This window comes from Podarcis bocagei, assembly GCF_964188305.1.
Source record: "Podarcis bocagei genome assembly, chromosome: 17".
Taxonomy (NCBI): Eukaryota; Metazoa; Chordata; class Lepidosauria; order Squamata; family Lacertidae; genus Podarcis; species Podarcis bocagei.
In genome coordinates, this window is record NC_138143.1 from 637842 (window position 1) to 649968 (window position 12127).

Consider the following 12127-nt stretch of genomic DNA (forward strand, 5'->3'; position numbering starts at 1 on the left):
TTAGAAGGGTCCCGTATGCTCAGAGACTTTGCACCTGTCCATTGGGAGAGATAGGAAGCCCAGAACACTTGTTCTTCAGATGCCCCTTTTATAAAGAGGCACATAGTAAGATCATGGATCCCCTACTGGTGAGGCTCGCCGACCTTCCGCAAAAGCAAAAATTTGACCTTTTGCTGTTGGGCAAAGATCTGAAGATGACCTGGATGGTCGCCAGATTCTGTCTACAGATCTGTAGGCGCAGACCATCGCCCAACTCAAAATAGTCCCAAACACGGTTCCATGGGTGATTCTGAGTCAACTTCCTGGGACAGTGTATTGCTGTACATTGTTTCTAAATTTAGTGTTGTATATTGTTTTAATTGTCTGTTTTAACCATATTTGCACAGCAGTTTTTAATGTTGTGAGTGTCCTCTACTTAAGGGGCTTCTGCAGCCTCTTATAGTTGTTTTATCTGCGAGTTTTTTAGTTCTTATGTTCTTACAGTTGTTTTAACTGTGTGTCTTTGTTGGTTTTTAGCTCTTATCTGTTTTAATTATTAGTTTTTTATCCACCCAATATCCATTATTGTATTTTATTCGGATGTTTTATGCCTGTTTCCTTGTCCTCATTTGCCCTAACGATTATCGGTCAAAAATCCCAAGTGCTATTTTATCTATATGCTTTTCTTAATCCTGGTCTATGACCATAATAAAGTTCATTCATTCATTGTTTCATTCATTCTGAAGCAAAGTTCTTAACCCGAGGTACTATTTCTGGGTTAGCAGAGTTTGTAACCTGAAGTGTCTGTAACCCAAGGTACCACTGTATAGTACAGAATAGACTCCCAAGGACAACAAGCAAAAAAATTGAAAAACTAAACTCCCCTATAACAATGATGAAGATGCAACAATCAATCAACAAAGCGAATTCAGGAAAGTCACCAGGTACAGATGGCTTATCTGCCATGTTCTACAAGAAATTAGAAAATGTATTGTCAGAACCGATGAAAACAGACATGAACAGAATTTTTTTTAAAGGGAAAATACTAAAGTCATGGTAAGAAGCTTTTATCACTTCAATACCCAAACAAGGAATGGCCCCAATGCTGATTAAAAATTATAGGCGAATATCATTATTAAAAAATGATTATAAAATATTCGCTGACATCCTGGCCAACAGACTCAAAAGAATACTTAACAAAATTGTACGCAAAGACCAGGAGGCTTCTTACCAAGCAGACACATGTGCAACAATATCATGAATGTAATTGATATTTTAGAGTATTTGGAGTAAAAAACTGATAAAAAAGCAATTTTGATGCCGAAAAAGCTTTCGATAATATATCCTGGAGTTATATGAAAAAAACTCTAGAACTTACAGGACTCTGGGAAAATTTCAGCAGAGGCAGTGAGGCAATACATCAAGACCAGAGAGCAAAGTTGATTTTAAATAATTAAGTAACAGAAGAATTCAAGATAAGTAAGGGGACCAGACAAGGTTGCCCTTGTCACCTCTACTGTTTATTATGGTGCTAGAATCACTAGCGATCACAATAAGGAAAGACCCAGAAATAAAAGGAATAGTAGTATGAAAGAAATCACATAAAATAAAGGCCTTTGCTGATGATTTGATAATAACTACTGAAAACCCTGAAGAAAGTGTAAAAAATGTTAGAAAGAACTCTTGAATTTGGAAATGTGGCAGGATTTAAAATAAACAAAAACAAAACTAGTATGTTAGCAAAGAACATGTCTATACAAGAAAAAGAAGAACTACAAACAATTTCAGGACTAACGATAGTAAATAAGGCTAAATACTTGGGAATTTGGTTAACAAATAAAAATAGTAATTTATTCAATGATAATTATTTAAAAATCTGGAAGGAAATTAAAAAGGATATAAAAATCTGGACAAGGCTGAAACTATCATTCTGTGGTAGAATATCAGCAGTAAAAATGAAAGTGCTTCCCAAAATGATGTTTTTATTCCAGATGACACCAGTGATTGGGAGGACGGGATGTTTCAAATCTTGGCAAAAAGATCTATTGAGATTCATTTGGCAGTACAAAAAAACTAAAATTAAACACAAATTATTAATAGATAGCAAAAATAGAGGTGGAATGGCTCTCCCTGACTTGAAATTGTATTATGATCCAACCTTTCTAAATTGGTTAAAAGAATGTAGACTTACTGGACTTAGAAGGTTTTGATAATCACTACAGGTGGCATGCATATTTGGGATATGAGAAGGTGAAAGTTCATAGAGGCTTCCTTAACCATATCATAAGGAAGCCTTTATATAAAGTATGGAAAAAATATAACGAACTACTAGAACTCAAAACTCCTTAGTGGCTATCTCCTTTGAAGGCTATAGCAGTTAAAAGGAAGAATATGGAAACGTTATGGGCTACATACAAAAATCTCTAAGAAGAAGGCAACAAATTGAAATTGAAAAAATATGAGGAAATAAAACATTACCTGACAGGATGGATCCAAATACCACCAGCTAAACAAAGTGTTTAAGATAGATAATAATTAAAAAAAAAAGGTTTTGCAAGAGAAGAATCAACATTAGACAAAGAATTAATACAAAATAAGAAAAAAGAAATTTCTAGAATGTATGGAATTCTCTTAGAATGGAAGGTTAAAGATGAGCAAGTGAAAGAAGCAATGATTAAGTGGGCAATGGATTTGGGCAAAACTATGGAATAAGGATTGGAGATTGGCAGCTTGCTACTCAATAAAGGAAAATTTCCTAAAGATGTTTTATAGGGGGTATATAAGGTAAAGGGATCCCTGATAATTAAGTCCAGTCACGAACAACTCTAGGGTTGCAGCGCTTATTTCACTTTACAGGCCGAGGGAGCCAACATTTGTCCACTTCCACAGACAGTTTTTCCGGGTCATGTGGCCAGCATGACTAAGCAGCTTCTGGCGAAACCAGAGCAGCACACGGAAACGCCGTTTACCTTCCCGCCGGAGCAGTACCTATTTATCTACTTGCATGCTTTCGAACTGCTAGGTTGGCAGGAGCAGGGACCGAGCAAGGGAGCTCACCCCGTAGCGGGGATTCGAACCGCCGACCTTTCAATCAGCAAGCCCAAATGGCACAGTGGTTAACCCACAGCGCCACCCACATCCCTAGGGGGTATATAACACCTAGCAAAATATTCAAAACGAACAAAATGAGAGCTAAAATGTGCTGAAGGTGTAACCAGGCAGAAGGGACACTATTTCATATGTGATGAACCTGCAACAAAATGAAGAGCTTCTGGGACACTGCTTATGAGGAGTTGAAAAAAAAATTAAATAAACTTTATAAAGAAACCAGAAGCCTATATTACTCAGACATCCCAAATGAAAATAAGAGAATATTCCTTTACGCATCATCAGCAGCAAGAATATTAATTGCAAAAAATTGGAAAAGTGAAACACTACAAACAAAAAAAGAGTGGCAAGACAGATTATATTATTATCTTGAACTGGCAAAAATGACAGATACAATTAAGGGACAGTCTAACCAAAAATTTCAAAAAGAGTGGGTAATGTATAGAGATTACTTAAAAAATCAGTGCCTGGACTTGCTTTGAGTAATTTTTGCAAAATGAATTATGGTCTACAAGCATAGTATATGGAGAAAGGTAGAAATGATGAAATGAGAAAGTAACAGTTTATCAAACACGAAACCAGAACCACTTTGAGGAGGAAGGAAGTCTATTAGAATAGAATAAAAATTGGAAAGAGAAAACAGGGCCACGTAAGTCCATATGTAAGAACTTTCGGATTTATGGCTATATGTTTGTCATTTGTTTTGTGTGTTTTTTAGTTTGTTTCTTAAGTGTCATCATGTGTGTGCGTGTTGTAATGAAAAGTTAGTAAAAAACATACACACACACACACACACACACACACACACACATATATATATATATATATATATATATATATATATATATATATATAATTTGCCATAAGCTCACAATCACCACCTGGTGTCACATTTGTATAATGCACTTAAAACACACTTAAAATGTTACATTTGCAACTGTACAGCTGAGTCCTAAGTTATTTTGTGCAGATCACCACAGGAGGCAGCAACTTCCATTGCGCTGCACTGTAAGTCACATCTGCTGAACTTTCTGCCAATCAGCTTCCCTAGCATTATTACATGACAGGCAGCAGCCACTGTCCAGGGAGGTTCTACCCTTTATTACTTCTGCTAAAGTGAGGCAAGACATGAGTACAGCAGCACTCTTCCTACTTGTGAGACCCAGTAACTGATACAAAATATTGAATGTTTAGTTTCATTCCACAGGTAGGCAGGACGGATAACATCACTGACAAGACAAGTATGTGTGTGTACACATACGTATGTATGGGAAAATACTTTCCGTTTCCCTCTCTTTCCTGATCTTAAGCATCACCCAGGCTTCCCACCTGCTGGCAATAATGCAACTGCTTGCACCGCTCCTGCTCTGCTCCGTGTTCTCTCCCTCTGCAACCATCATAACTAGGCCCTATACCTGCACAACAGTCTCTTTTCTGTCCATATTCCATTCCATGGCCCCATTCCATGTTTTCATTTGATTCCATTCCATGCTTTCATTTGATTCCCCACCCTGCCCCAATTTTCAAGCGTTAAATTCTTTCCTCCCAAACTGCAGCACATCCCACAATAGCCAGTAGTCCCTGTTACACCACTACCTTCCCCTTTTCATTCGCCTCCCCAAACAAACACTGCTTTGCGTCCCAATGTCTGTGTTGCCTTAAGTTCCAAAATAATGTTTTGTTTTTCAAAAACAAACCCATCCAATGGCCTAATTGTAAAAAATAGTTTATAACGGTGTTTAGTCGGCTGGTGTTTACTGGGCTATTGCCAACTGATTTGTTTGGTTTTAATGTTGTTTTGTGGCAGTTAACCACATTGTTATAGTTGATAAACTGATGGTAACCCCCTACAAGAAATATTTATTTAGCTGTCAGGATAAAAATCTTGGAATAAAGAAACTTATTTATCTATCTATCATTATATACCACTACTCACACCAAAAATACATGACAGAGCAGTCATGAAATAGACATGCATGTCCTCACTCTGAGGTGACCTCTGCTGATCCAGGATTGCATGAAAAGCTAACATGAGAAACAACTATGAGTTTCCAGCACCCATGAGTTTAATGTGTGCCATGTACTGAACTAGCCTATGAGGCCAGAAGGATTTTGTGCAAAGCCCCCAAATCTGCTCCTCCTGTCCTACCAAAACACACTGGAGCCCATTGCACAGAGAGGCAGGCAGTGAGAAGAAAGAAAGCACTCAATGGAGATAGAGATTTATGAGAAGCAGGTGGCTGTGAAGGTGATCAGCCAGGAGGAGACTTGAGGGGGTGGATTGTAAGAAGAAACTTGGTAGTTTGTGGGGATAGACAATTATTCCCAAGTGCATCATGGAAACCGGTCACCCGGCCTGTACTCCACTGCTTAGCGGCAGGTAGGCTAGGGGGTGGGATGAAAGAAAGCGGGGCAGAACAAACAGAGCAGGGAGGCACCCCAGTGATCCAGAGAAGCATCGGGATGCAGCAGGTTGGTTCCAGGAAAGCATCAGCTGGCGTGGGCAGGAGCACCTGGGATGTGTGTGTGCGTGCAGGGCAGTTACCTCTGGCTGGAAGCTGGCTTTTGCCCGTCGCTTCTGGCCACTCCCCTTGGCTCCCCGCCGCCCCACCTGCTTGATCCTGGTGGGCTTGCGGTTGCCGAAGGCGTTCCTCCTCCTCCTGACCTTCCAGCCCGCTGCCCCTTCCGGGCTGCTCCACTCCTCAGGAAGCAGCCGCTTCTGGGGAAGGGAAGAGAAGAAGGAGATACGAAGAGGAGCAAGCTGTCGAAGCGGCAGGCAGCAAATGCAGAAAGTGGAGCCCGTTCCCCAAAAAGCAAGCAGCACCACAGCTTGACCCACTTTTCCTGGACCATGATCCCAGCACAAGCCTTGCGAAGCCCCTTTCTGCATCTCCAAGCTTGCCACCTGCCAGCCCCACCCCACAAGGCACATTCAAGGCATTAAAAAGCAAATCTTCCCCTCAGCCTCCCACAATCTGCTACAATGCTCAGACATGGACAGACCTAGGATGACAAAAAGGGGCAAAACATTGAGGATTGCAGGTCAGCACTGCGGTTCTTAGGTCAATTAGCATAAGCAAGAGAGCTGTAGGGAAGGGCCTTAAAAAACCAGAGCCTCAGTGGTATTTCCAAAAACTGAGAAGCATTATTCAATACCAAAGTTCCTGTTGCCATGTGTGTTTTTTTATTTATGGAAAGCAGGTTTCTAGCCCTCAGGGTTACAAAAATGTCAAAATTTTGCTGAAAGCTTAGGGTTGGATCCAACTAAGTCATACTCAAAGTACACCCACTGACACAAATTTACTTTAATCACTTAAAGTACTTAAATTCCTCGCACTAGGAATACTGGAGAATTTTCTTCACACACTTCTAATTTGGAACACGCATACTTCCCCAATTTTGTGATGCAGTTCTCAGCTCAGAAAAATGTTTACAAAATTGCATTTCCCCTCAAGACTGCACACTTTAAGTGGAAATAAAATGATTTTTTTATATTAAACAAAATCTCAGAAGACGGGACACTACAGACTTATGACTGAACATGTGCAAAACTGGCATAGACCACAATTAGGCTGACCCATCCAGCCTTACCACAATCCATGTTTCTCTGGTGACTTTCAGACAAAACCTCTAATTCTAGAAGGAGGAGGAGGAGGAGGAGGAGGAGGAGGAGGAGGAGGAGAAGAAATCCTCCCCAAACTGCACAAAGACACATGCACATTCTGTGAAACAAACAGAGCAAACATGCAGGTTTTCCAATGTGCATGATTTATATCATTATAAAGATGCCAAGTGGTTTAGTGTAAAGTTCCTGAGTTCCCCAGCTAGGGATTAGAAGATAAGGAAACTTCAAGAGATGCTATAGAAGACTGGGGGGTGGGGGTGTCCCAAGGAGAATTTTCCTTTGCAACTTGCAGGTTGTGGGCAGGATTCACCTAGCAATCCCCAGCAGAAGCCCTGCACAAGGGCTGTCACTTGTGCAACTGGGCTTTCCCCGCCATGCCCCTCAAATTTGGATTGGGGCATGTGTGCTGGAAAACACCCCAAACAGCATCAGGGAAAGAAGAGGAATCATTCTGTCTGACAAGATGAACACTTGCCACAGTGCAATGTCTCCCCACCCAACACACTCTTTGGTCTGTCTTCTACAGTACTTTTGGAAGTTTCCTCCGATTCTTGCTATGCACTGGTATAGCTCTCCTGTCTGTGGTTTAGGGTTGTGCACAGACAAGACAGGAGGCAGAACAGGCCAGGACTGATGTTCAGATACAGGGGGGCAAACAGAGCAATCCTAGCCAAGGACTGGTGAGCATCAAATGAGGCAAAGAGGATGTTTTGATACAGAATATAGGCCCTGGTTTAGGGTCAAGGAGACGACTGCCGAGCCACAGCTTTACTAGAAGAATGCCAATAGGCCATGCTGTGTTTTTGGAGTTCATGCAATATGAACGTGTCCATGTATCTTTCTATAAGGTAAAGGTAAAAAGATAAAAGACCCCTAGACGGTTAAGTCCAGTCAAAGGCGACTATGGGGTTGTGGTGCTCATCTTCCTTTCGGGCCAAGGGAGCTAGTGTTTGTCCACAGCCAGTTTTCTGGATCATGTGGCCAGTAGGACTAAACTGCTTCTGGTGCAACGGAACACCATGATGTAAGCTAGAGTGCACAGAAACGCTGTTTATCTTCCAGCCACAGCGGTACCTATTTATCTACTTGCACTTGTGTGCTTTCGAACTGCTAGGTTGGCAGAAGCTGGGACAGAGCAACAGAAGCTCACCCTGTTGCGCAGATTCAAACCGCCAACCTTCCAATCGGCAAGCCCAAGAAGTGATTTAGACCTCAGTGATTTAGACCACAGCACCACCCACATCCCTCCCTATATCTTTCTGTATCTCCCGATGGCAATACCTCTGTCCACGCAGTTCCCACCTCTCATTTCAACCACCTATAAAGATGGTGGAGTGCAAATCATGATGCTGTAAGCGCTCCCCACCCCCAAGTGCAGAATGCTGCAGTGGTACAGAATTCTGATTCCCAAGCCTCTGAAACATTCAGTTTGAATGCATCACGTTGTTTAGTCAAGAATCATATAATCTTAGAGTTGGAAGATACCACAAGGGTCATCTAGTCCAACCCCCTGCAATGCAAGAATTTCAATCTCAACGCATGACACATGGCCATCCAACCTCTGCTTTAAAATTTCCAGTGAAGGAGTGTCCATCACCTTTCAAGGGAGTCCTTTCCACTGTCAAACAGTTCTTACTGTCAGAAAGTTCTTTCTGGTGTTTAGTCAGAATCTACTTGTAACTTGAATGCTACCCTCCAGAGCAGGAGAAAACAAGCTTGTTCCCTCTTCCATGTCACAGCCCTTAAGATATCTGAAGGTGGCTTACATATCTCCTCTCAGTCTCCTCTTTTCGAGGCTAAACATACCCAGCTCCTTCAACCATTCCTCATCAGTTTTAGTCTACAGATCCTTGATCATCTTGGCTGCCCTCTGCACACATTCCAGCTTGTCAACATTCTACTTAAATTCTGGTGTCCAGCACTGGACACAGTATTCCAGGTGTTTGTCTGACCAAGGCAGAATAGAGTGGTACTATTACTTACCTTGATCTGGATACTAGACGTCTGCTGATGCAGCCTAGAATAGAGTTAGCTTTTTTTGCTGCTGCATCATCACATTAAGCTTGTGGTCTACTAAGACCCTGAGATCCTTTTTCACAGGATCAGCCTTAATCACGCTCACTTCAGACTTGGTATCCCTTCACAAACCAGCAGGACAGGCAGATAGTCAAAGGTCATCAAGCACAACCATGTGTCGCAAGAGAAGACAGATTCTTCACATGTCCACACTTCCAAATCCAAACCACAGGAATGTACAAAGAGTGTTATGTCTCAGGCACTAGTGGAACAGAAAGCTGGGGAGAGTTCAAGAGCCACACACACCCTGGAGGAGGCAAAAGACCCCACCCAGCATGAGAAGATAGTCCACGAGCCATATAGGGCTCCCCAAGAAGACCTCCCCCCAAAAGGAAATTATTTTTGCCTGTTATTGTGCCATGATGCCAAAAAGTTTGTCATCCCCCCAAAACATTGTTCACTTTTTTTAAAAAAATAGGGTTGTTATCAACACTTGTACAACAGGAATCTGCTGCCCCCCCAAAAGTGTGCTCTATAGGATATCCAAACCCCCAGTGCAGATTCTGAAGGTGTCCGCAGGTGGGGGGAGAAAGGCAAGTTCTATTGTGCAAGCAGAAAGAAGAGTACAGTGGTGCCCCACAAGACGAATGCCTCGCAAGACGAAAAACTCGCTAGATGAAAGGGTTTTTCGGTTTTGCGTTGCTTCGCTAGACGAATTTCCCTATGGGCTTGCTTCGCAAGACGAAAACGTATGCACTTTTTTCTTAAAGCCGCTTGAAGAGGCGCAGTTGCAACGGACCGTGCTTCGCAAGACGAAAAATATCGCAAGACGAAAACACTCGCGGAACGAATTATTTTCGTCTTGCGAGGCACCACTGTACATTTTCTTTCTTTCTTTCTTGACTGCTCCCATAGGTCTATGCTGCGATTATGGGGTGCCAAAAGGTATTTGTGACCGGCATCCTCAGGCACCCCAAAATGTGTTCCTTTTATTTAGTAAGTAGTCATCCCCTTCATGGATCACTGCCTTGCCGTGGTGAAGGGGCTTGAATAACTCAGAGAAGCTATGAACTATGCCATGCAGGGCACCCAAGATGAACAGGTCATAGTGGAGAGTTTTGACCAAACATGATCCACCTGGAGCAGGAACTGGCAAGCCACTCCAGTATCCCTGCCAAGAAAACTCCATGGACAAAGACAACAGGCATATAAAAGTCATGACGCTGGAAGATGAGCCCCTCAGGTCGGAAGGCGTCCAACATGCTACTGAGGAAGAGCGGAGGGCAAGTACAAGTAGATTCAGATCTGATGAAGCGGCTGGGCCAAAGCCGAAAGGATGCTCAGTTGCGGATATGCCTGGAAGCGAAAGGAAAGTCCAATGCTGTAAAGAAAAATATTGCATAGGAACCTGGAATGTAAGAACCATGAACCTGGGTAAGCTAGATGTGGTCAAAAATGAGATGGCAAGAATAAATACTGATATCCTGGGCATCAGTGAACTAAAATGGATGGGAATGGGTGAATTCAGTTCGGATGACCATCATATCTACTACTGTGGGCAAGATACCCGTAAAAGAAATGGAGTGGCCCTCATAGTGAACAAAAGAGTGGCAAAAGCTGTACAGGGATGCAATCTCAAAAATGATAGAATGATCTCGATACGAATCCAAGGCAGACCTTTTAACATCACAGTAATCCAAGTTTATGCACCAACTACTGGTGCTGAAGAAACTGAAATTGACCAGTTCTATGAAGACTTACAACACCTTCTAGAAATGACACCAAAGAAGGATGTTCTTCTCATTATAGGGGATTGGAATGCTAAAGTAGGGAATCAAGAGATAAAAGGAACAACTGGCAATTTTGGCCTTGGAGATCAAAACAAAGCAGGGCAAAATCTAACAGAATTCTGTCAAGAGAACAAGCTGGTCATCACGAACACACTTTTCCAACAACACAAAAGACGACTCTACACAAGGACATCACCAGATGGGCAGCATCCAAATCAGACTGATTATATTCTCTGCAGCCAAAGATGGAGAAGCTCTATAGAGTCAGCAAAAACAAGACCGGGAGCTGACTGTGGCTCAGATCATCAGCTTCTTATAGCAAAATTCAAGCTTAAACTGAAGAAAGTAGGAAAAACCACTGGGCCGGTAAGATACAATGTAAATCAAATCCCTTATGAATACACAGTGGAAGTGAGGAACAGGTTTAAGGATTTAGATTTTGTGGACAGAGTGCCTGAAGAACTATGGATGGAGGCTCACAACATTATACAGGAGGCAGCAACAAAAAGCATCCCAATGAGATGCTTTTTCATCCTGGAGAAGAGTGACTAGTGGGGTGCCACAGGGTTCTGTCTTGGGCCCGGTCTTATTCAACATCTTTATCAACGACTTGGATGATGGACTCAAGGGCATCCTGATCAAATTTGCAGATGACACCAAACTGGGAGGGGTGGCTAACACCCCAGAGGACAGGATCACACTTCAAAACGACCTTGACAGATTAGAGAACTGGGCCAAAACAAACAAGATGAATTTTAACAGGGAGAAATGTAAAGTATTGCACTTGGGCAAAAAAAATGAGAGGCACAAATACAAGATGGGTGACACCTGGCTTGAGAGCAGTACATGTGAAAAGGATCTAGGAGTCTTGGTTGACCACAAACTTGACATGAGCCAACAGTGTGACGTGGCAGCTAAAAAAGCCAATGCAATTCTGGGCTGCATCAATAGGAGTATAGCATCTAGATCAAGGGACGTAATAGTGCCACTGTATTCTGCTCTGGTCAGACCTCACCTGGAGTACTGTGTCCAGTTCTGGGCACCACAGTTCAAGAAGGACACTGACAAACTGGAACGTGTCCAGAGGAGGGCAACCAAAATGGTCAAAGGCCTGGAAACGATGCCTTATGAGGAACGGCCAAGGGAGCTGGGCATGTTTAGCCTGGAGAAGAGGAGGTTCAGGGGTGATATGATAGCCATGTTCAAATATATAAAAGGATGTCACATAGAGGAGGGAGAAAGGTTGTTTTCTGCTGCTCCAGAGAAGCGGACACGGAGCAATGGATCCAAACTACAAGAAAGAAGATTCCACCTAAACATTAGGAACAACTTCCTGACAGTAAGAGCTGTTCGACAGTGGAATTTGCTGCCAAGGAGTGTGGTGGAGTCTCCTTCTTTGGAGGCCTTTAAGCAGAGGCTTGACAACCATATGTCAGGAGTGCTCTGATGGTGTTTCCTGCTTGGCAGGGGGTTGGACTCGATGGCCCTTGTGGTCTCTTCCAACTCTATGATTCTATGAAAAGGAAATGCAAGAAAGCAAAGTGGCTGTCCAATGAGGCATTACAAATAACGGGGGAGAGAAGGCAAGCAAAATGCGAGGGAGATAGTG

At 42.6% G+C, this 12127-nt stretch overlaps 1 protein-coding gene and 1 long non-coding RNA gene across 15 annotated transcripts in view; one reads left to right on the top strand and one right to left on the bottom strand.

Moving 5' to 3' along the window:
• Window positions 1–12127, bottom strand: part of LOC308577293 (methyl-CpG-binding domain protein 1-like) — a 178683-nt gene that overhangs the window by 65420 nt on the left and 101136 nt on the right. For 13 of the 14 annotated variants that reach the window (XR_014003572.1, XR_014003573.1, XM_081177353.1 and 10 more), the window contains one exon: window positions 5633–5806. The exons of the other annotated variant lie outside the window; for it this stretch is intronic. Coding sequence is in view for 11 of the 13 variants with exons in the window: in XM_081177353.1 (XP_081033479.1) it covers window positions 5633–5806 (174 nt within the window). In the remaining 2 variants the exon portion in view is untranslated. The remainder of the gene's footprint in view (window positions 1–5632; window positions 5807–12127) is intronic. 14 annotated transcript variants of the gene reach the window in all.
• LOC308577359 overlaps window positions 1–12127 on the top strand; it is a 207657-nt gene that overhangs the window by 43915 nt on the left and 151615 nt on the right. The gene's annotated exons all lie outside the window — the stretch shown is intronic.